Source organism: Leiobunum rupestre, chromosome 2 (assembly GCF_980474605.1).
Source record: "Leiobunum rupestre chromosome 2, qqLeiRupe1.1.hap1, whole genome shotgun sequence".
Classification (NCBI taxonomy): Eukaryota; Metazoa; Arthropoda; class Arachnida; order Opiliones; family Sclerosomatidae; genus Leiobunum; species Leiobunum rupestre.
This window is the reverse complement of record NC_143385.1, coordinates 66,495,929-66,522,079: the sequence shown is the minus strand read 5'-3', so window position 1 is coordinate 66,522,079 and position 26,151 is coordinate 66,495,929. Positions and strand designations below refer to the sequence as shown.

General features: G+C 35.0%; 1 protein-coding gene across 7 annotated transcripts; it reads right to left on the bottom strand.

Moving 5' to 3' along the window:
- Positions 1-257: 257 nt before the first annotated feature.
- Positions 258-26,151, bottom strand: RhoGAP71E (Rho GTPase activating protein at 71E). Of its 7 annotated transcripts, none has more exons than XM_090166223.1 (11): positions 26,051-26,151; positions 25,148-25,281; positions 19,096-19,156; positions 6,195-6,356; positions 5,998-6,116; positions 5,024-5,225; positions 2,262-2,424; positions 2,059-2,136; positions 1,566-1,723; positions 1,186-1,422; positions 258-1,120 (listed from the first exon to the last, which is right to left on the bottom strand). In XM_090166223.1, exons 2-11 carry the CDS (start codon positions 25,249-25,251, stop codon positions 722-724), a joined length of 1,683 nt encoding a protein of 560 aa, XP_090022349.1. In that variant the 5' UTR covers positions 25,252-25,281; positions 26,051-26,151; the 3' UTR covers positions 258-721. The 7 variants fall into 7 exon arrangements, with proteins under 7 accessions (XP_090022349.1, XP_090022348.1, XP_090022345.1 ...); XM_090166222.1 differs by lacking the exon at positions 26,051-26,151 and adding an exon at positions 25,788-26,044; XM_090166219.1 differs by lacking the exon at positions 26,051-26,151 and adding an exon at positions 25,613-25,749.

Sequence of the window (26,151 nt, the reverse complement as noted above, 5' to 3'; positions counted from 1 at the left end):
CATCTATGTTCGGTGGATAGATACTTTCATTATTTTTATGGGGAGGATAATAAATAGTACCGTAAAAGTTGACTTTGGGTTCGTACATACACTCAAGGGTTATTTCAATGATATTAAGGCTGATTTATTTTGGAATTTAAGTACGCTTTAATTAAAATAAAAGATGTACTTAAGTCATGACTTGGCTGCTTCAAAATTTTGCTGCCTAATTTTCTTGATGGACTAAGCTACCAGATTATTTAGTAAAATGTAAAACCTTTTAAATGATAAAATTAATCATTATTTATGATTCTTTTCGTTGGTTTTGACATCCTATCACAATGTAAATTGTCTAAATTTTTGCGTCTATTTTTGTATGGCAGTTTTAAGCAAAACTCAAAGATGGCGCTGTTTCAGTGGTTACGATTGAATCACCTTCGAACAAGCGGCAAATTTGAATTGAAAAATAAACGTGCTTGAAGATCGTTCCAATCAACTACCAATTTCAATAATTACGAAAAAGGTTTTTGAAATGTAAATTAGGTGTTTTTTGATAATCTTCATAAATTAATTAGTTGCTGCATTCTTCCGCCATCTATCAAAATTAAAGCGTACAACCCTTACTAAATCCCCCAAACACAACCAAATCGGTACTATTAGGTATAATTTATAAAAACACCGAATCTAATTATATTTTTAAATAATTAGGATTGATAGCTCTTTATTTATAGGTTGTTTTCAACTAAATCCTTGGTTTGTATGTTAAGGTGATATGGAACGTTTGAACATCAACCTCTGTACAATCCTGCTCAGTAATAACGGCGCTTTGGGACCCCGAGTTACCATCACCGCCGACTTTGGGGCTGCCAACACTGCTAGTTGCAGTGACGCCTCCCCCTTTAGTGGCTGAAGAAATATCAGCTTGCTGACTACCATTTTCCTTATCCTGTTTACTCTTACTAGAAGACCTTCTTACGAGCCTCTTCTCTTTACTGGAGGTTCGCCTCACTAGTTGTCGTTCACTCCCTGTTGGAGTGCTACGTTCCACTCCATTTCCCAGGGCTCCCACTTGGCCATTATTGGAACCACAGGATACGACTGATGATCCTGATGTGCGTTTTGTCCTCTCACACCTTGGAACCTTATGAAATCAACATTGTGGGTTTAAATACCCTAACTTAGGTTTCCCATTGAACTACCACTTACTTTAGCAGCGCCAGCGCCGCATTCTTCGTCAACCTCAACAGCAACCGGTAAACGGCAAACGGGCGTTGGTGAAGGGCAGGGTGATGGATTTAGGAACCACTCGGAACGAGTTCGCATTCTGGCCGTTTGCCGCTCGTGGACTTGAGGCAGAAAGGAAAGGGATTTTGTACTTTCGGCATAAAAGTTAACAGCTTTAAGCTCGTCTAGTGACATCTCCGGATTCGGTGGCGATGAAGACTAAAAACAAAACAACAACTGTTCATTAATTCCTTCGATTTAAAATTGAAGGGAACTTCCAGAATAGTGCTAGTGGCCAAAAATTGTGTATACTGGAATAGGACTCAAGAGTCAAGACAATAGCAAGGACCAAAAAAACCTACTTTGTACAAGCCATTCTCTTCCAGAGAGACACTGAGACGAGTGTAGTCGCCCAAATTGGCCAGGCTTCCACTGACTTCAGGCCCTTCTTCCATGATCATGGATTCAGTGGCGTGAATTAACGCGGGAGTGCTTTGACATTCCTCTTGCGAAGATATTGCTAAAAGATACAATAGAAAACGTTCTAGTTTTAGTAGATAATTTTTATTAATTTAAATAAATTCTGATATGGCTTTGTAATTACCCATGCGTAAGTTTAATTAATAAATTTAAAAAAATAACATTCTCAAAAATAAATATCTCAGAATGGATGGAATTCATAATACAATTATTAATTTACGAGATCTACAAATATTTAAGTAATCAACTAACAATTTACATATGCCAATGGAAGAATTACTTGAAAAAGTGAACAGAAGTCATGCAATTGGAAGGAATGCAAAACAAAAACAGCAACACAAGGGACGAGAGGGAGCATAACGGGCAATAGCTTACCTTCTAAGTTAAACCTAAGCCCCCATCGCTCGGCCTCCTGTTGTAACCAGCTTCTCTCCGTCTCTAAAGAGGTTTTGCCTACAATTTTATTCAAATAACAGTCTCAACAAGCAACCGCCACCAAAGACAATACCACAGAAAATTAAAAAAGCCATAATATATGGGATGATGCTAAGAGTTATTAAAATGGTCGATAAACTTACGAGAGACCAGACTGTCAGGTGGGTATCGGAAAGCGAAGATCCAGTCCTCTTCAATCTTCAGGACTCGACCTGTGATGCGAGCGTAGTACTCATAATTTTCCCGCCCAAATAGATTACTCACACCGAAATTGTCTATCAGAAACTTCATAATTCTAGTCGCCACCTTTTTTAGGAATACGAAAATTTTTAAATGTGGAACTAAATGAAATTTATGTTAATACCGAATGTGCATAAATTGGGAGTAAACCAAGTTTGGAATTTTCGTTGACAAGGTGCAGAATTACTGTTCACACTATTTTTAAATTTTGTATTGTCTATTAACTAATCTCATTGGAAACACAATTCATTTGGAGTTGGTATTTTAAACATGATAAAATTAACATAGTTTATCCCAGTTATACACTTTTGGCCCTATGTAATAAGAACTAAGTGTGCAATCATGCTTTTTTGCATGCAATGTGCTAATAATGCAACATATGCCAAATTTAAATAGCTGTTTATTGGAGTGAAAAACCATCGCCAAGTAAAGACAAAGGAATAGCTATTTAACTGTCTTACCTACGCAAAGGTGATAGCCTTTAGTACTTAAGGTACACAACAGTATTTTAAGATATATGAAAGCAAAGGCCAAAATAATTTTTTAATGTCGCTAACCCTTTAAAGACAAGACAGTTAAAATTACCGATATAAGAAAAATTGGAAACCCAAACATACACTACATAAGGTCTAGGAACGCTAACTAATATTCCGAAATATAGTTCCTAATCTTTTTTGAAACTACCGGTACAAATGAAACATTAAATGACAGAAACCACAAAATATAGGTCAAGAAATTGTCCATGATAAATGTCTTGTATCAGACAATTTCATAACCAATTTAGTCCGTTTGCAATCTTAAAAGTTATTGACTTTTAACAGCCATAAGTTTTACATCTAAATTGATCCTAAAGCTTTTAATTAGGTAAACAGAATCTTTAATTCAAGAAAAATAATTATAATCACATTCTTGTTGTGAAATTTTAATATTATATTCTAAGGTTGCAACGTACTAGAGGGAACTAACAAAATCAACCCCTAAAGTTTGCCATAATGCGAACATTCAGAAAAAAAGGATGAAGAGTATAGACCGTGCATTTCCTAAAGTAATTTTGGGCTTTTCAAAGGGGTCAACTTACCGAAATTTGGGCCTTGATGGGTTAAATTTTTTAAGGGTTTAGCAAAACAAAATAGAAAAAGGTGAAAAAACAAGGAAGGAAAAAAACAGTGTTAAAAAAACAAATTAGTAATTAACTGTTAAAAGCAAATTAATAAAAATGTACATTTTGTAAAGCAGTTAATAAAGCAATAATATTAATTTGTTGAATTTTTTTATTGTTAAATTCATGCAATCATTTTTTATTTTTCCGTGCCAATTTTGTCTGGTGCAAATTAAAGGGTGCAAGTTTTAAAGTTACTTTAAATTTCGATTTCATTAAATAAAAGTGCTAGAAGGTTGTACCAAATTGTTTCCACATTCTCATAAGCTCTCAATTTGTTCAATTTCATTGAGTTTGAAAAGTGTTAGGAATGAACTACATCCAAATCTGCATAACTATGACATTGATCATTGACTTCAGGCTTTCAGTAATAGGAAATTTGAGTAAAAGGCTACGGTAAGAATGTATTTATTTATGCTCAGGTAGGATAACTATGTTGATACGATTTCTAGCGTCACTCCCAATCCCCCTCATCTTTGAAAAGCAAGCTCCTTTACAGTTTTATCTGATTTAAATCATGATGTAAGTCAAGTGATTTCTTAAAAAAATCATTGATTTAAATAGTCTATTACACTACCATGTATTTACGAAAATGCTCGAAAAAATGTCAATTCAGAGCAAAATAAATTAAAATTAGTTTAAAATAGTAATTAAATTTAAGATTACATTACCGCTTTACTCAAATTATTTATCAATTTATTTAGAAAAAAAGGCATAAAACGTTAAAAAATCAATAGGGATGCACCCATATATCGGCCTATTTTTCTAATACCGGTATCAGTCAATATCAGCTTCGCTTAAACCGATATTGGCCAGTATTATAAAAATATTTTCAGAATAACATTAAAAAATTAGAGTGTAAACAAATAAAAAACCACGATGTTCGATTTGTGACAAAAAATATGTATCACATGAAATGAAAAGAAACATTCGGATATGCACAAGTTTAGATGCTTTCTCTGTGCCTATAGTCGATATAATAATCAACTATGGAACAGAAGTATTGCTTTTGCGTTTTTGAATATTACAAAGGTCTTGCTAGAAACAAAGTTTTAATTTCGATTATGTAAAAGTATTTTGGTCAAGAAGACGTTTTAGTTTCGTAGTGTTTTGGTCAGAAAATGGAAATATATAAATAATTGGGAATAATTTGGAGTAAAACATAGTAAATTAAAAAAAACCCCAAATGATTATAAAAACAAATTGTTTTAAGCCATGTGTTAAACCAGTGTGTATTAAAGCCAGCCAACCCTGTTGAAATTAGAATACGATACCCGCATTTTGTCTCAACATTATCCCTAAGTTGAAATAAATACATTCTTGGCTATGGTAATTGTAGATATGGATTCTTCAAGCCCATTTGAATGTTATTATTGCATAGCTCAAAACTATTCAGTATTTATTATTACTGTTTTTCGAAACAATTTGGTCACAAACGCAACTTAATCCTTTAAACCAATCATTGAAAACAATTATAATGAAAAATGAAAGATTTGGAAAATTCACCTTAAACCTGACAACATCCTCCATTTTGGCCATTTTGCCATCGCTAACGCAAGATTGGAAGAAACTGGGTGCAACGCTGACCCCAAGGGCTTCGGAGGTCATGCCAGTCTGCGACCTCTCAGCCGAGACAGCGATAGAACGGAATGTACCGAAGAGGAGCACCAACAAATGTTGAGCAACTACAGGCAGGGACGATATCAACCTGTGAAAAAAAAATTAGTTCAAAACTCAACCTGCACAAGCTTCCGAGAGTCTAGATTTATCCCACACTGATAATGATGACAACAATTCCCACCAGTAGACATTCTACACACAATTCTTAGTGGTAACAAAACTTGGCTACAAACAAGCTACGAAGATATTAAAATAAAATATTTTTCTTTTACAAATATATAAAATCCAGCTGTAGTTGTAACATAACGATACCTTTAATAACTTTTCGTTTTGATTCTAATCGTGAAGTTTCAGGCTAGTTAGATTAATAACAATCCGGCCCGGACTGGAACCTTAAAACCGGCCCGAGCATTTTAGAGACATCAGCCCCCTACTTTCCACAAAAACACTACATGGGTCAAAGCACGATCCTTTGACCAAACCGGCCCCTCGGGCATTTGCCCAATCTGCCCTATGGCCAGTCCGGGCCTGATAACAATAAATAAAAGGTTTGGTCTCCACTTAAATGCGATTAATTTATGATGATTGGGAAATATATGAGAACTAAGCTTAGGTCTATGAAATCTATTTAGCGGATATCGAGTTATCGAAGTTTCATGGTGTTCTAAATGCTAATGACGTATGCTCTAGTATTATCCAACAATAGAGGCTCTTCGGATGGTGGCGCCAAAAGCGCGAGATTGCAGTCACACAGTGCCACATGCCCCCCCTGGCATGCTTTAGTTGTGACATAAATATAGACACTCTGAGGTGTTAATTGAGACAATATGGTTAATAATAGGGAGGGAAACACTAATTACTTTTCCAACCTGTGAATTCGTTCTCTCTTTTCGTCCAGGCTTTCAAGTTCTATGATATCAAAGAGTAGCTCCTCATTCTCCGGACCAAATATACCTCCCGGTAACTTACGTAGAAATTTCTGAAAATTAATAAGTACATTTTAAGAGTTTATCTTTCAGTTTAAGTGAAATTTCGAAAGGTTCGGTTCAAGGCGTACCTTTAATACAGACGCGATAGTATATACAGAAAAATTGTCTATGTTGACTAGTCTCCCATGCTGCATGAAGTGAATCAACTTTTTCATGTTGCCCTGATGGCCGGGTGCACGAAATACGTCCTTCTTGCATGGCGCCTCCTTATTCAACTTCAGTATCAGGATCTGATCATTTTAAAAGAAAAACAATTTTAGTTATAATTTGTTTTAGAAACCAATGGCAATAGCTACTATTAGCCAACATTGTAAATTTTTGGCAAATTAATGCGATTTTTACTACCATGGCAAATCGATAAATATACCGATATTTGTCAAAATGGCAAATCGATAAATATACCGATATTTGTCAAAATGGCAAATCGATAAATATGCCGATATTTGTCAAAATGGCAAATCGATAAATATGCCGATATTTGTCAAAAAGGCAAATCGATAAATATACCGATATTTGTCAAAATGGTAAGTCGATAAATATACCGATATTTGTCAAAATGACAAATCGATAAAAATACCGATATTTGTCAAAATGGCAAATCGATAAAAATGCCGATATTTGTCAAAATGGCAAATCTATAAATATACCGATATTTACCAACATGGCAAAGCAATACAAATATTGTCGAAAAACATGCCAAAGCTACAAGCTTATTAGCCTCCACGAAAATTGCCAAGACAGCTATTTGTATTTTCCGCCTGGTTAATCGGTAATTACTAGTAATACCACGTTTTGCAAAATGCCATAAAAATGTGGTCACATGATAGTCACAAGCTATGGTATTAAGTCATTCTTAGTAATAATTAAATAATACTTAAATATGATAATAAATTAATAATACTAGGCAGGACCAACAATGAATTTATTTCAAAGTACATAAAATTGAGCCTCATTATAAGTCCCTGTTATCGAGTCAGGGAGGAAATTGCAAGCGATTGAAGTTCGATAAAACAACGATGAGAGTTTGATATCCGCGTTACAATGACCGAGCGCAATCTTTTGAGACTAAGGTAATTTTCTGATATTTTACTCCCGTAAAATTAAAGTAATTGTAATTTATACACGTTCGTAATTTCCGGTTTCAAACTATTAAATTTAGTCATATAATTGTAATCTATACACGATTACAATTTTCGGAAAATAAAATAATTATTCAATTTATAGACGTTTATTTAAATATTTAAATTAAAATAATTATTCAATTTAAGTAATTTTAATTTATACACGTTAAAACATTTTAGTTACAGCGGATTATAAACAGGTATAAATTACAATTACTTAAATTGAATAACTATTTTAGTTACAGGGAATTATAAACGTCTATACTTAAATTGAATAATTATTGAACTTTAAATATTTTAGTTACACCTGGGGAGTTATAAACTTATACAATTATTCAATTTAAGTATTTGTAATTTATAGACGTTTATAATTATCTGTAACTAAAATATTTAAACTTAAATAATTATTCAATTTAAGTATTTGTAATTTATAAACGTTTATAATTCCCTGTAACTAAAATGTTTGAACTTGTATAAATTACAATTACTTAAATTAAATAATTATTTTAGTTTAAAAATTAAATTGTAATTTATACACGTTTATAATTCTCTGTAACAAAATATTTAAACTAAAAAATAATAATAAAAATAAAAGTCTATGAAAGAATTTAAAAAATAAACCTCTGAAACCATTTAAAGTTGAACAACCCCTTTGGCTCCTAAAATAATAACAGCATAGTTCCGTTGGTAGAAGTAGCCTTACAAATCATCTATGAAATACCAGAAACTGTTTTTTTTTTCCTTTCTCCCCTAAGCTCTTTATTCTACTCGAGTTGACAAACCATACTGTAGACATTTTATTTTCTTTTGAAAGTCAAAACTGCTTCGACGACAAAATCATTTGACAGTATCGCGAAGAGCGCGGAGACGGGTTAAATCCGCGTCTTTCAATGAAGCGTCTACAAGATTGGTATTTAAACGGTTAAAAAAATAAATGCTACGCCTCGTATGAAACAAATGAGCCTATCTAGAGGTTACTCGTTTCAGAGGTTAGAAGAATTAATATTGTAAAAATACTGGTGCAATGCTTTCAAAGACGATTTATATATAGCTGTGACTATGACTTGGATGTTTTTATACGAAATGAGGTTGCAACATTTAGGAAAATGACTTGACTATATAATTGATAAATGAACAAAGAATAGATTTATTGCATTTCAGGATATTAAGTAAGCGGAATTTCGTATTTAAATTTTAAAATGTCTTGGGTAAGATCAGGAAATACAAATTTTAGTTTCTAATTTTCAAATATTCTAAGCTTTTTATTTTTGAATCAGTAAAATAAATATTTAAATTACGATTTTATGCACGGTGGATTTTTGCTAAGGACAATTTTTTAATTCAATTAAGTGAAAATATCAGAAATAAAAATTACAATATGCTTCTACGGGCGAGTAGATCAAAAATTAAAATTCTTAAATTCAAACTCAAATATTTTCTGCATTGTTGAAATATTTTTAGATCTTAAGGAAGTATACTTTGCAATAGCCAATTTAAAATTAAATAATGCAGTATAATATCTTTAAGTCTACCAGTATCAGTAAATTAAATAATTTATTCTTTCGAACATTTCGTACTTTTTAAATCAAAATCCGTTCTCCTAAAAATATTTGTTTGCAATTATCAGGAGTAAACGCACTTTTTTCCATTATCAGGAGTAAACGCGCCTTTTTTCATCATCAGGAGTAAACGCGCCTTTTTTCATCATCAGGAGTAAGCGCGCCTTTTTCATCATCAGAAGCCGAGGCGCCTTTGCAAATTATCAGAAGCAGAGGCGCCTTTGCAAATTATCAGAAGCAGAGGCTCCTTTGCAAATTATCAGAAGCAGAGGCTCCTTTGCAAATTATCAGAAGCAGAGGCTCCTTTGCAAATTATCAGAAGCAGAGGCTCCTTTGCAAATTATCAGAAGCAGAGGCTCCTTTGCAAATTATCAGAAGCAGAGGCTCCTTTGCAAATTATCAGAAGCAGAGGCTCCTTTGCAAATTATCAGAAGCAGAGGCTCCTTTGCAAATTATCAGAAGCAGAGGCTCCTTTGCAAATTATCAGAAGCAGAGGCTCCTTTGCAAATTATCAGAAGCAGAGGCGCCTTTGCAAATTATCAGAAGCAGAGGCTCCTTTGCAAATTATCAGAAGCAGAGGCGCCTTTGCAAATTATCAGAAGCAGAGGCTCCTTTGCAAATTATCCGAAGCAGAGGCTCCTTTGCAAATTATCAGAAGCAGAGGCTCCTTTGCAAATTATCCGAAGCAGAGGCTCCTTTGCAAATTATCCGAAGCAGAGGCTCCTTTGCAAATTATCAGAAGCAGAGGCTCCTTTGCAAATTATCAGAAGCAGAGGCTCCTTTGCAAATTATCAGAAGCAGAGGCTCCTTTGCAAATTATCAGAAGCAGAGGCTCCTTTGCAAATTATCAGAAGCAGAGGCTCCTTTGCAAATTATCCGAAGCAGAGGCTCCTTTGCAAATTATCCGAAGCAGAGGCTCCTTTGCAAATTATCCGAAGCAGAGGCGCCTTTGCAAATTATCAGAAGCAGAGGCTCCTTTGCAAATTATCCGAAGCAGAGGCGCCTTTGCAAATTATCAGAAGCAGAGGCTCCTTTGCAAATTATCCGAAGCAGAGGCTCCTTTGCAAATTATCAGAAGCAGAGGCTCCTTTGCAAATTATCCGAAGCAGAGGCTCCTTTGCAAATTATCAGAAGCAGAGGCTCCTTTGCAAATTATCAGAAGCAGAGGCTCCTTTGCAAATTATCAGAAGCAGAGGCTCCTTTGCAAATTATCAGAAGCAGAGGCTCCTTTGCAAATTATCAGAAGCAGAGGCTCCTTTGCAAATTATCAGAAGCAGAGGCGCCTTTGCAAATTATCAGAAGCAGAGGCTCCTTTGCAAATTATCAGAAGCAGAGGCTCCTTTGCAAATTATCAGAAGCAGAGGCTCCTTTGCAAATTATCAGAAGCAGAGGCTCCTTTGCAAATTATCCGAAGCAGAGGCTCCTTTGCAAATTATCAGAAGCAGAGGCTCCTTTGCAAATTATCAGAAGCAGAGGCTCCTTTGCAAATTATCAGAAGCAGAGGCTCCTTTGCAAATTATCAGAAGCAGAGGCTCCTTTGCAAATTATCAGAAGCAGAGGCTCCTTTGCAAATTATCAGAAGCAGAGGCTCCTTTGCAAATTATCAGAAGCAGAGGCGCCTTTGCAAATTATCAGAAGCAGAGGCTCCTTTGCAAATTATCAGAAGCAGAGGCTCCTTTGCAAATTATCAGAAGCAGAGGCTCCTTTGCAAATTATCAGAAGCAGAGGCTCCTTTGCAAATTATCAGAAGCAGAGGCTCCTTTGCAAATTATCAGAAGCAGAGGCTCCTTTGCAAATTATCCGAAGCAGAGGCTCCTTTGCAAATTATCAGAAGCAGAGGCGCCTTTGCAAATTATCAGAAGCAGAGGCTCCTTTGCAAATTATCAGAAGCAGAGGCTCCTTTGCAAATTATCAGAAGCAGAGGCGCCTTTGCAAATTATCAGAAGCAGAGGCTCCTTTGCAAATTATCAGAAGCAGAGGCTCCTTTGCAAATTATCAGAAGCAGAGGCTCCTTTGCAAATTATCCGAAGCAGAGGCTCCTTTGCAAATTATCAGAAGCAGAGGCTCCTTTGCAAATTATCAGAAGCAGAGGCGCCTTTGCAAATTATCAGAAGCAGAGGCTCCTTTGCAAATTATCCGAAGCAGAGGCTCCTTTGCAAATTATCAGAAGCAGAGGCTCCTTTGCAAATTATCAGAAGCAGAGGCTCCTTTGCAAATTATCAGAAGCAGAGGCTCCTTTGCAAATTATCAGAAGCAGAGGCTCCTTTGCAAATTATCAGAAGCAGAGGCTCCTTTGCAAATTATCAGAAGCAGAGGCTCCTTTGCAAATTATCAGAAGCAGAGGCTCCTTTGCAAATTATCAGAAGCAGAGGCTCCTTTGCAAATTATCAGAAGCAGAGGCTCCTTTGCAAATTATCAGAAGCAGAGGCGCCTTTGCAAATTATCAGAAGCAGAGGCTCCTTTGCAAATTATCAGAAGCAGAGGCTCCTTTGCAAATTATCAGAAGCAGAGGCTCCTTTGCAAATTATCAGAAGCAGAGGCTCCTTTGCAAATTATCAGAAGCAGAGGCTCCTTTGCAAATTATCCGAAGCAGAGGCTCCTTTGCAAATTATCAGAAGCAGAGGCTCCTTTGCAAATTATCAGAAGCAGAGGCTCCTTTGCAAATTATCAGAAGCAGAGGCTCCTTTGCAAATTATCAGAAGCAGAGGCTCCTTTGCAAATTATCAGAAGCAGAGGCTCCTTTGCAAATTATCAGAAGCAGAGGCTCCTTTGCAAATTATCAGAAGCAGAGGCTCCTTTGCAAATTATCAGAAGCAGAGGCTCCTTTGCAAATTATCAGAAGCAGAGGCGCCTTTGCAAATTATCAGAAGCAGAGGCTCCTTTGCAAATTATCCGAAGCAGAGGCTCCTTTGCAAATTATCAGAAGCAGAGGCTCCTTTGCAAATTATCAGAAGCAGAGGCACTTTTTCCACTATCAGAAGAAAACGTACTTTTGCAAAAGCCACAAAAATGTAAACCTAAAATTCACCAATAACTTGCAAAACTGCAACACCTTCTGCAGACCCATTTCCTTCTATAAATATGGAAATTGCAAGGTAAGCGAGTAGCGTTCTAAAAATAAAATATTCATAACTTAATCAAGCTAAAATTACCGACCCAATCATCCAAATTCACCCCTCCCCTCATCCAACAAAGTTTCGTGCAAAGAAAAATTTCAAGAAAAAAAGGCGTTATAAAGATAAAAGACTGCAAAATAATCCACGACGGATCCCAAAATAGCTTCGCGTTTGCTAACCTAGGAACCGAGGCTTAGCTGACACTCGATACGGAGCGAAGGTCGTCGTACGTATCCCTTACAGCCCACTGTCGGGTAAGGGTACCAGCGGCTAGCCACGGAATTCTAAAAATAGCGTGGCCTCCAATCGGGACGCACGCGCGTCGGGGAGCCCCGCGAAATCGTGAATGAAAACGGTCAAAGGGTCTCCGGGGGTCGACGTCATCGTCACTTGGCAGTGGCTTGATCGAAGTCCCCGTTGAACAGCGAGAGTAGCCTCCTTTCCCCGCTACTGACGGCTAAGGTTGACTCTCCGATCTTATAACCTCCTTCCCCTCGTGGGCGCGCTTTTAACTCGAGGTGACGCGCTCGGAGGAACAACGTAAAATCGAAGCGAGCGTGGAAGTTGGCACGCGACCCAGAGTCCCCGGCGTCAACGTAAGAACGAAGCGGACTATTTCGATAGTAAATGTAAGGTTAAATGGACCTTTCCTATCGTTATTCGAAGTACCGTACCAATTTAAGTTGGCATTAAAATTAAAGGTAAAACCAGCTGACACGGTTATATATCGAGTTTACGCAATCAATTTAAGGGGGTTTAAAGGGGGTAAAATAATTTGTCATTCATAAAAAAAATTCATTCATTGCGAGGGCGATTTGCACAGCGGACGCTTACTATAAATAAAAGTAAAATGTCAGGGGATAATTGAAATAATGCAAATTTACAGCTAACACAAGCTGTCTAGACACACAAAACGCCGATGCAGCATTACGATAGCTTTATAATTTAAGTTATATCAAGATAAGAAAGTGCACGTTCCACGCTCAACTAAACGCCAAATTGAACGTTGCAGATTTACTCCGCAAGACGGCAGCACTTATGCTGGGGGAGGAATCGAAATTGTATTAAATTAGCCAGTTAGCCGCTCAAAATGTTTTAATTTCGTTATAAATTTAATTTGATAATTTTTTAATGCAATTAATGAATTCTTCAGCTAAATTAATTTATATAGTATACTCCGCTAGATGGCAGCACTTATGGTGGGAGGAGTCAAAATTGTACAAATATAGCCAACTAACGACCCAACAAGACAATTTTAAAATTATGCATAATTATTTTTTTAATTGCAATTTATATAATTATTTTATTAATAATCAGCTACGCTAATACCCAAGGCACCACCGCCAACAGCTCCCTACAAACTATTACCGTTAACCTCTACAGGTTTTTAAGGAAGGGGAAACCGAAGAACTCGGGGGAAAACTCCTTAAACCAGTGGAGAGAGAACTTGCAAACTCTACGCGGAAGGAGTAATTCAAACAGTTATATAGTAAAATTGGTCAATTTTAAATAACTTTTTGTTTAAATTTATAACCAATAAGAATTCAATGCTTATTTTTTCAAATAATGCAATAATTTTTCTCACTAAACTGCAAACTCGCTTTGAAAAGTCTAAATTAAGCAATTACAATATAATCGCATTTCTAAAGTTTAAAACTTTAAATTTCAACGCATTAAATCTTCATTTTAATTAAGAATTATCCCTAAGGCAATGCATAGACGGAATGCTATTAATAAAAAGAAACCATTAATAAACTCATCATACTTACAAACGGATTTTATTAAAGTTAATCCCAAATTGATTAAACTAGGGGCAAATTGAAAAAAAAGGGATAGAAATAGCGCGAGGGGGCGTCGCTAGAGGGCGATGGGGGGTAGTTGAATCAATATCAAGGTGAATCGAGTTCAACGGAGTTCACGCAAATATAAACAAGAGGGGATTTTCGTGAGGTCACTCGGGCTGTCGTGACGTCACATCTAGGTTAGCTCTGACGTCAATGAAGGCGGCAACCAATGGGAAAGTAGAGCGCCATGAATAAACTTCCCGCCCTCTCATTTATGACTCGCCACCAGGGGGCGGGGAGGAAGAGGGGGCCAAAATAAAAGAAATATCATCAGGCGGCGAGGGGGGAATACGGAAATAGTAAGTCTTAAAATGTCAAAGATCGAATTATTACCAATTTAGACAAAGGCTTACCACCCTTATACGAAGCAGCTCTCGACTAAACCTTGCTATACTAAGCAATGTCATAAATTAAGTAATATATTAATAACCATAAGTATGACACTTTCTACGCTTTTAATGCAAATTTGACACTTTCGCTTAAACATTGCTATACAAAGCAATAGCATAAGTAATATATTAAAAACCATAAGTATGACACTTTCTACGCTTTTAATGCAAATTTGACACTTTCGCTTAAACATTGCTATACAAAGCAATAGCATAAGTAATATATTAAAAACCATAAGTATGACACTTTCTACGCTTTTAATGCAAATTTGACACTTTCGCTTAAACATTGCTATACAAAGCAATAGCATAAGTAATATATTAAAAACCATAAGTATGACACTTTCTACGCTTTTAATGCAAATTTGACACTTTCGCTTAAATATTGCTATACGAAGCAATAACATAAGTAATATATTAAAAACCATAAGTATGACACTTTCTATGGTTTTAATGTAAATTTGACACTCGCTTAAACGAAGCAATAGCACATGTAAAAAAAATATTAACCATAAGTATGACATTTTCTATAGTTTTAATGCAAATTTGACACTCTCGCTTAAACATTGCTAAAGGAAGCAATATCGAAAGTAATATATTTATAACCATAAGTATGAAACTTTATATAGTTTTAATGCAAATTTGACACTTTCGCTAAAATATTGCTATACGAAGCAATAGCATAAGTAATATATTAAAAACCAGAAGTATGACACTTTCTATGGTTTTAATGCAAATTTGACACTTTCGCTAAAATATTGCTATACGAAGCAATAGCACAAGTAATATATTAAAAACAATAAGTATGACACTTTCTATGGTTTTAATGTAAACTTGAGACTCGCTTAATTGAAGCAATAGCACAAGTTAAAAAATATTAACCATAAGTATGACATTTTCTATAGTTTTAATGCAAATTTGACACTTTCGCTTAAATATTGCTATACGAAGCAATAGCATAAGTAATATATTAAAAACCATAAGTATGACACTTTCTATGGTTTTAATGTAAATTTGACACTCGCTTAAACGAAGCAATAGCACAAGTAAAAAAATATTAACCATAAGTATGACATTTTCTATAGTTTTAATGCAAATTTGACACTTTCGCTTAAACATTGCTAAATGAAGCAATAGCATAAGTAATATATTTACAACCATACGTATGACACTTTCTATGGTTTTAATGCAAATTTGACACTCTCGCTTAAACATTGCTAAATGAAGCAATATCGAAAGTAATATATTTATAACCATAAGGATGAAACTTTAAGATTTTAATGCAAATTTAAAACTTTCGCTTAATATTGCTGTACGAAGCAAAATCGAAAGTAATATATTAATAAGCATAAGGATGAAAATTCCTATGGTTTTAATGCAAATTTAACACTTTCGCTTAAACAGGATTTTATTTAAGGAATTACAGGAGGATATAGGATACGTTTAAAAATATAGGATTTTATAGGTACAATAAGACCGATGGACTGCTGCTATGGTTTTAATGCACATTTTTGCATTAAACTGGACACTCACCCAGTTCTGACTTGGACTTGCCACATAGCTCATTATTTTGCTATCGTCCTTAGTAGCGTATGTAACTTAATCGCTCATAAGTATGCCTCTGTATAACATTACCATAGACATTTTTTCAATGCAAAAATTCTTATCATCCTTGCTGTTATTAAACAGGTTACCATGGAAACGAAATTACGTGATCACAAAAGCTGATGACGCGTTTTTCGTCATATCCTGCGAACAAGGTTTCAATAAAGGAATTTTATTTTATGGCATACTTATGAGTGATTATGTTACATATGTTAGTAGTAATATAATTAGACTTGGACATATTTTAAACACTAGGGGGCTCTGTACTAAACTTGAACTTGCGGAAATAACTATGAAAATCAGTTCGGTCATACTTATTGTTCTTACGTCACTTATGGCAATATTTATAATATCTTGCACTTTTTTCCCTTATTTCCAATATAAACAAAACAGTGAGCAGGGTGCAAGGCCTCGTTGCATTGGAAAAATAAACTGTCGGTTTAAAGAACCTCGCTAAATTTAGCTTTACTTCAATTCGTGACTACTTTGGTGGGAAATAATTGCGAAACAAAAATGGTTGGAACAAAATTAAGGCAATTACATTTCTAGGAATTCTCGTTCGAAGATGATCATTTTTAAGTTGCGCCTTAATAAATTAGTCATAAATAAAAATAAATAAATTAGTCATAAGAAATAAAAATAAATAAATTAGTCATAAGAAATAAAAATAAATAAATTAGTCATAAGAAATAAAAATAAATTAATCATAAGAAATAAAAATAAATAAATTAATCATAAATAAAAGATTAATAAATTAATCATAAGAAATAAAAAATAAATAAATTAATCATAAATAAAAGATTAATAAATTAATCATAAGAAATAAAAAATAAATAAATTAATCATAAGAAATAAAAAATAAATAAATTAATCATAAAAATAAAAATAAATAAATTAATCATAAAAATAAAAATAAATAAATTAATCATAAAAAATAAAAATAAATTAATCATAAATAAAAAATTAATAAATTAATCATAAGAAAAAAAATAATCATAAGAAATAAAAATTAATAAATTAATCATAAGAAATGAAAATAACAATTTATAAGTTATATAAATTAGTAATAAATTGTATATATTATATTATGTATAGTAATATAGGTAAATGTTATTGTTGCATCTACGGGTTTAAAAAGGTCATACCAATATGGAAAACTCATTTCCCTGATATTTTCAAGGTTTTGCATTGATGTTTCCGATATTCGTAGCTTGGTAGTGGGGTGTGGAATATTCTCGTTGCCATGGTAACTAGTTTTTACGTCGGCCATGCCATTAGGATCGTGGTAATTTGCGGTATTTTACCTCGTGATGTGACGTAGAATAATATCATGACGACTCTAAGAGCAAGCGCTTAAAACTATACTCATGGTTCTCAACAACGATTTAAACTAAACATTTCCTCAGTACAATTTTACTTGCTAAAACAAAAAAAATCGACAATGCAAGTTAAACAACGTGACCTGACAGTAACGCCAAGTTTACGAACACGGGCAAGCGTTGCTCTCGAAATCTCAGTTAATTACAAACTCGACAAGACGTCAAAATTAATAATTATCAGCTACGAAGACGCGTCAAACATAAAACTAATTCTAACCTGGCAGTACGCGCCAAGGCGGGACGGAGTTAAAGGTTACCCGTATAACGAAATTTGACCCAACACTACAACGTAAGGTACAGAAGTAGGTAAAGTCGGCGTGCTTCTATTCATTCACCATCCATTTACAACTATCCAGTCGATAACTAACGCGCCAATCCCGCTATAGGCGTTTGCGGAAGTCAGAATCCATCCGCCTCCCCGTTAAGCGCGATTTCTACCCCCCCCCCCGCAATTTTATCAACGTCTCTGACGTCATACGCGCGTCATCCGAGTTAATCCGGGCTTTCCACGTGGGTCTAAAAATAGCAACCGAGCTAGGTTGAGAGGTAAACGCGCATGCGCCCCGGGCGACTCTGCGATTTTTCAATGAAAGTAGGGAACTCTACGGAGTAGAGACGTTGGATCATAGGATCCTTGGTTGGATACATGAATCTTCCTTTTTCGCGCCACTCCATTCCCCCCCCCCCCCTCGGTCGCCATTTTCAAACCCCTTCACGAAATTTCACATGAAAGCGTATTGTATATATACCGATATATACCCGGGGAATTGAAAGATGTATGAATAGATACTAAAAGGGTCTATTTTATATCTACTGACGCAATTTTCACCCGATTTCAAATGACCGATTGCGTTTGCGTGTTTTGCTATAAAACTAGCAATGCATTAAAATGCTAGATTATCTAGATTTTTATGCAATATTGTTCTTATTTTTGCGTCATAAACTTTTTCAGTAGCATGACGTATAATACCTCACCCATGCTTTTTCCAATTGGAATTCTATACAGGGTGTTTCAATGGGTTATGCAAACATTTTAAGGAGTTGTAGGGGGTGAGTTGAGAAGTATGCCTGTTTTTCCCCCATTTTCCTACGATGAGTGAAAAGAGCGCCAGAGAGCTTCAAAGTGAGGCCTACTAGCCCCTGGAAGTAGGCTGCAACAAGCGCAAAACCAAGCAGCAGGGACTTGAAATACTGTTTAAGTTAACCTTTTTACGCAGGTTACCTCGATTTGTTTACAAAATCCTTTTTTACCTATCACACGAACCCAAACCTTAATGATCTAATTTCCCTGCTGCTTGGTTTTGCGCTTGTTGCAGCCTACTTCCAGGGGCTAGTAGGCCACACTTTGAAGCTCTCTGGCGCTCTTTTCACTCAACGTAGGAAAAAGCAGGCATACTTCTAAACTCACCCACTACAACTCCTTCAAATTTTTGCATAAACATTTGAAACACCCTGTATAGTTGCGAATAAATATTTAATTTTGCAGGATTTCAGATTCTTTATTTACACCATTTAAACAATATAATTTTATAAATTGCAAAATGGTTAAGTTAACCGAAAAAATTTTGTGTTAATATTTAAGATTAATTTGCACAATTCAAAGTGATTTGAAATCTTAAAATATTAATTTATACATCTAAAATTAATTTCAAAAACTTCATGCAAAGTTTGCAGCAATGTAGTTTCAAATACGCAAATTTAACTTGGCTGTACAGTTTTACAAGCAGAGGCCCTAAAGTTGAAAGCTTAGTCTTGCCTGCCTTCTTCGGGGTTCCATATTCCCTTCTTCCAACGTTAAATAGTTTAGACTGTCTAACATAAAATGAAGTAAAACTGGACACCCGAAGGGCGCGGGCAAGTATAAGCCAACTGTTCCTTAAAACGTAAATTTGTGTACAAATTTCAACTTCCAAAACTAACATTGCAAAATTGAATATACTTGATGCCAACACTTACCAAAAGTGGGCCTGGTATGTCCCTCTTACATACATGGTCCAATGGTACACCAAATTTGACCCTACGTAGACAAAAATAAATGATTGCATTATTTAAAATTAATTTTTAAAACTTTTAACAGATCTTTAGTTTAACCTAATTTCTAAATGCTTGCAATTTTCGATTAATTACAACACGCAATACTAAAATTGGGTAAAATAAAGAAATAAATTTAAAATAATAAGCTTAAAATTAATAATTTATTAAATATTAAATGCAAATTTTTAATAAACTTAAGTTAAGCAGTGTGTAGGAACTAATTCGCTCTAAACAATATATTTCGTATTATCTACTGCATTCAACTGACGCAAAAATGAAAAGCAAATTATTTGCATTGCATAAAAAAAACTAATTTACGCGGCGCCGCGCCTAAAACATAAGACCAAACAGCATCCTTCGTATTACCTACTAAACCTAACTGACGTAAAAATTAAAAACCAAACGGAAATTATTGCATTACAAAATGAAGAAAAGTTGCGCGGCGCGTAGAAATTTCTTCAGTCTAAGCAACATCCTTCACTTTATCTACTGAACCCAACTGTCGCAAAATTAAGATAAAACACGCAACTGAATGCACCTGCATATCAGCTCTGGGGGCGTTAGTGTAGACAGACAAATAAAATTGAAGAAATTATCAAAAACATCGGTTTACCTTTCGACTCTGTGTCGTCGCCTGGAACCAACCAACCCCATAATAGCTCGTAATTTATATACATAGGGCTACTTAACTTCCAAATACTTTCAAATTAACCCTTTCCCAGGGTTTCTGTTATCTTTAAAAAAACTAGGCAACTCTGGAGATAATCGGGAAGTTTCAAAGTTTTGTTTCCCGAGCTATAAGTTACGCCGCTACCCGTCGGCGAAAAAACGCGTCTTCTGCATCACCACGGACCGTATCAGTAGCAACTCGACTAACATCGGGAGAAAGTTGAGAAACTTCACTATCTACGATATTAGTGACTTTATAGACGTCAAAACGCTGTTTTATTATCGTTTTGCGGGTGGTAGAAGACGCGTAGGATTACATTTATAACTACCGCCAGAAACGACTAGTGTCTTTGCTATGACGCGCGAAGAGGGAGAGAAAACAAGATTTTTGAAAGGAGTGCTTTACCTACGCGCGCGACTAGTTTTGGTGCCGTAGGAACGCTGATTTGTGACGAGAAGGGCAAAGTTGCCCGGGAACGTTTTCGGCGCGAAAAAAAAATAGCGGAGGAATATCGATTTCACGGCGTCGGAGGTAGATGGCGGTTGATAAGGAAAGTTCGCGCTTCTTACCCGCCCACACGCGAAAGCGTTTGAAATTATGATTGCGGATAAATTAGATTAAATTTCATTATAATTTAGTTAAAAACATGGGAGGATGAGTTAAAATTTTCACAAAAAAATCATGCAAATTCATAGCTTGCTCGTATGTGTGGCTTTTGTTCGTTGCCATGGTAACGAGTATAGGTCAGCCATGACCTTATGACGACCATGGCGGTCACGTGATAATTTCGCGGGATAGTGTGGCGTTTTGACACGTGATCCGTGACGTGACATTAAATATCATGGCGGCTTAGTTATGACGTATGCCGACGACGCTACGAGCAAGCACCCAATAGTAACTTCAATATATTTTTTGTTTACAAACAACGACGTATGTGGGCGGGTGTCTCAGTTCGAATGAAATCTTTACAGGATGTGGGCCAGGAAAGAGCTAAAATATAATTTCTACAGTACGTGGGCAAGGTTGAAGATTGAATATATATACACGAAGAGGACAAGGTATAATTCCAAAAACTAATACTTTTACGGGACAGGGTGTCAGCTAGAATGACAATTTTACACGATGTGGGCAGGGGTACAGTTAAATAATAATTTTTACAGAACTTGGACAAGAGTGTAGTTCGAAAATCTAATTTTGGCAAGTTGTGGGCAAGGTATCGTTTCGATAAACTACATTTTTACGGGTTTAACTGGATGTGATTTGGCAGGTTGTGGGCAAGGTGACAGGGAAACCGTAGGGAAAGAACTTTACAGGATGTGGGCAATGTAACAGTTTTAAACTTACTACTTTGGATGCGGAATATTTTACAAAATATATATAAGTAACGAGCAGGATAGCAGACTTTTTACAGGATGTGGGCAAGGTATGCTAGGTATCTTACAAAAATCATATTAAGAATAAAGAACCTAAGACGTTTTAATTTTTAAGTAATTTACAGGATGTGGGCAACACGAAAATTTTAATTTTTTTAGGTAATTTACAGGATGTGAGCGGCGTTTGAAAATTATCCCACGGATTTTAAGATAATTTACAGGATGTGGGCAGCGTTTGAAAATTATCCCACTGATCCCTATGATATTTAGATAATTTACAGGATGTGGGCAGCGTTTGAAAATTATCCCACTGATCCCTATGATATTTAGATAATTTACAGGATGTGGGCAGCGTTTGAAAATTATCCCACTGATGTTAAGAAAATTTACAGGATGTGGACAGCGTTTGAAAATTATCCCACAGATTTAAAGATAATTTACAGAATGTGGATAGCGTTTGAAAATTATCCCACGGATTTTAAGATAATTTACAGGATGTGGCCGGTGTTTCAAAATTATTCCACTGATATTTAGATCATTTACAGGATGTGGGCAACGTTTGGAAATTATCGCACTGATTTTAAGATAATTTACTGGATATGGGCAGCGTTTGGAAATTATCCCACTGATTTTAAGATAATTTACAGAATGTGGGCGAAGTTTGAAAATTATCCCACTGATATTTAGATCATTTACAGGATGTGGGCAACGTTTGAAAATTATCGCACTGATTTTAAGATAATTTACAGGATATTGGCGGCGTTTGAAAATTATCCCAATGATTTTAAGATAATTTACAGGATGTGGGAAGCGTTTGAAGATTATCGCACTGATTTTAAGATAATTTACAGGATGTGGGCAGCGTTTGAAAATTATCCCACTGATATAGATAATTTACAGGATGTGGGCAACGTTTCAAAATTATCGCACTGATTTTAAGATAATTTACAGGATGTGGGCAGCGTTTGAAAATTACCCCACTGATTTTGAGCAGCGTTTCAAAATTATCCCACTGTTAAGATAATTTACAGGATGTGGGCAGCGTTTCAAAATTATCACACTGATATTTAGATCATTTACAGGATGTGGGCAACGTTTGAAAATTATCGCACTGATTTTATTTATTATTACGTGTACAAGATATTCCAATTTCATTCTTCTTTGTCTTGTACCTCTTCAATATTCTTTGTAAAAACACAATGTCAAGCAGCTAACCTTTAAAACTTCAATGGCTGTTATCATCGCGCCATCCCCGGGTAATCTACGAAAATCAAACTTACGTCTCCCTAATCAGTTGTACAAGTGTTTAAAGTTGTACCCTTCATAAATTGTGTCATAAATAACACTTTGGAGGGTAAACAAAATTTAAAGCATTCGCCATATCTAATCTGTTGCAAAGTTTGAGTAGTAATGAGAGTGAAAGTGCCAGCGGAACGCGAAGACGGGAAACATCGAAGTGGTTAAGCCTAGGCCTACTGGCAAGGAACCAAGTTCTTCTTTTTAACGTAAAGTCCCCGTATCTAATGGATGTTGATACTCGTTAAGTAGGTGAAGAATTGATGCCAAAGTATACAAGCTAAGCAAAAAAAAGCTTCTGTTAATTCGAGTACCGTGATATTACAAAATTTTGCCTGATAAAAGTGACATTTAAACTTTTGATTTCAATAAATTATATTACAAAGGAACAGCCATATTTAAAAATGACGTTATGCCACCTTACGGATTTTTAACGATATTATGATTTCTATTATAAAAAAGATGCACAAAAGGATGGTTTCTTGTGATACCTTCGCACACGCGCAGAGCTATTTACGCATTTTTCGCCAGTGATTGTACATTTTAAAGGGAAATAGGCTAAATAGCGCTAAGAATCAGAGGGCGTTTTCCTTATGAAAATTATGAGAAAATCGAGTCAAATAAAAGCTAATTTCCATCCTCGTCTTTTGACGCGATAAATTGGTAATTGTGGGTATAAAATATGGTTTCATAAAAACAAAAACGGTGTTTTTTCGGCCTCAAATTAGAGGTCAAAATATAATTTCATAAGGAAAACATGGGGTGTATAGCAGTCTGATAACTTTGGTTCATTTACTTTTGGCAATACTACTTGCTTTAAGTCTAAAATTCCTCAAATCTATGATAAATCTCAAAGTTCATACTTCCTTTAACGGATCTAACTATTGGCTACATGATGACATTGCTATAAAATAAGACGTACCCTGAGCTAGACTTATACAAAACATTACTTTGTACCGATCAGTATCCATCTAAAAGTTAGTGTTGTCTCGAAAAAATCTATAACAACATTATTAGTGAAGTTAAATGGTTACTTATCGTATATACTAATAATAATAATAATAATCAGCTAGGCTAATACCCCAGGCCTATAAGCAAAAACCAAAATATTCCATACCTAAACATATTGAATAAGAAACGCTTTGGTCCCTGGGACGAACTAGAGAGCTACCGTTTCAAACCCGAAATGAGTTTTGTAAAAAGACATTTAAGTCAAAAATCCTATCACATTAAAGTAAAAAAAACGACCTATAACTACGTATATTGCTAATTACTTGTACGCAAGGAACTGATAATTATGTGTTTTTTATTTCAACCACAAGGTTAACTAGTTTCCGTTAATCTTCTTTTTTGGAAATTAAGTTTTCCATACATTAAATTTGAAAATAACGGGTTTAAAACTATACCCAAACTAGAAAGTCCACCACAAGCATGATTTTCATAGTTAAGAATAGCCAATTAAAATGTAATTAAGATTTTAAAAAATAGCCTTTTATGGTATAACATTAGAGATATTTACCCTGACAGACATCTCGACTGCGATACTATTTCCACGAAAATTTTATCAAGGTTTTAAATAAGGGAAAAAACTATTTAATTGATTTGAAATACGGAGAAACATAATGAATTAAATAGAATTTTGTGGTTGTTTGATCTAAATAGACTTTATTCTATAGGTTTAGCCCTGAATTTCATCGTGATAAGATTAACTCAAGTTTACATTTTTAATTATAATGCAAAAAACAACATAGAATTTATCTATTATTGATGAAAACAAACAAACAAACAAACATGGTTGTGCTAAATTTGATGAGGGCATAATTTTTTTAAGCAATTTTATAATAGCTCAAATTCAGTGCATAAAAATAAGTAAAGTGGCTTTGATTATAGCTAAAATTCTTTTACCTTACTTGACAAACTTGGTCCAAACTTGCCCAAAAATGGGGGGGGGGGGGGGGGAGGTATTTTAGACTCTTGTAATTCTAGGAAAAGATTCTATGGGAGTGGCTGACTATAGTGACATGAAAAGTATGGAAAAAGCTCAACAGCCAATGGCAAAGACAGATGAGATATATAGTATTCAGTCTTGGTATTTTCACTAACTCCCAAGACCCATTTACCAATAAAAACATTTTCCACAAAATTCTGAGAAATGAGCAAAAACAAGCTGGATAGTTAATGGGGCAAAGTTAATAAAAGCTTGCGTTTGGAATTGAATCCTCACCATTATTGAAAAAAATTCATGGCTTTACAGGTCAATTTACCTAACCTTAATTAAATCCAAAGTTTGGGGTAAATCTGTAGTTCTTATTGGCAAATTTCTCTATAGATACAAACTTTGGTATTTGTAATTTTAAAATTTAGGCCTTTATTGAGATAAATATGAAATTTTAAAAGAAATCGCCAGCAAAAATGGTATGTTTTTTTTAATTGCAACTCAGAAAAGTTAATGTCTATTTTTGGTTTAAATTATAGTTCGCTATGGTTTATCCGAAAAAGGCTGATTGTTTAAGTAGTTTCAGATAATAAAAAGCCTTGATAAGATTTTAATAATAGAATAATATTTCTATTGTTTGTTTTTCTTTAAGGCAACAAACACTTAACAATAGACTCGAATGATAAAGAAGATACTTACTTTTCCATTCGAGTAGGGTACGGAACGTTTGTATGGCCACACGAGGTGACCACATTGCTTATAGTCGCTGCTCCTCTGTGCATTCTATGGGCCCAAGTAGACATTCCTGTTACCGTAACGCCAGCTCTACCACCCTGAAAAACCAATTATCATATCAGCACCTTAGGGGCATAAAAAAAAATTACTTAACTCGCACAACCTATAATTATGTTACAAAATACATCTACATTAATACCGGATTAATATTTTACAGTAAGCTCTTAATATTGAAGACTATACCTCTCTTTTAGATTATTGCAAGACTATTAAGTATAAATGCTGACATAACTGGTATTTCAAGAAAGAATATAAGCGAAAGTAGGGCTCGGAATATCATTTAATCATTTTGTAACACTGAAAGCGTTAGTTGAATTCTTAATTTAGGCGAAAAATTACATATTTGTTGGATAAGAGTAGGTCACGAACTTTTGTATTAGGTTCCCACATAAATTCCAGGTGTTAATTTGCGAATTGTGTTATCAAGCTACAGGCTGTGATCTACTTTTATTAGTTCTAGCCACAATTAACTTGTATTAGCAGTTATTAAGGGTATCAATTAAGAGTAAAAACGGCGTTATTTATTAAATGAAATTAAACTTACTCTTTCCTACTCCTCGGGGGTATTGACCTTCATACCCCCTCCTGGGCTCTTTATGGAATGAATCTGCCTCCCCCTACCTAAGCCTTGGCCTAGCCGTAACTATTAGGCCTACTTTCATACAAAAACCTATCACTGGCGACTAAAATATACAACTCTCAAGCTAATTTATTACGCGAAATGAGCAATTACATGTTCACTTTCGTTATTTAACATACTAAACAATTCGAAATTCCATAAAAATAGTATAAGGAAATTAAATTTACCGTAACATTCCCACCGGCCCTAGAATAAAAACGACGTAAAACGTCGTTGCAGTGTTTCCAGCTTGATTAGATATCTTTACCAACAACCACAAATTATCGTA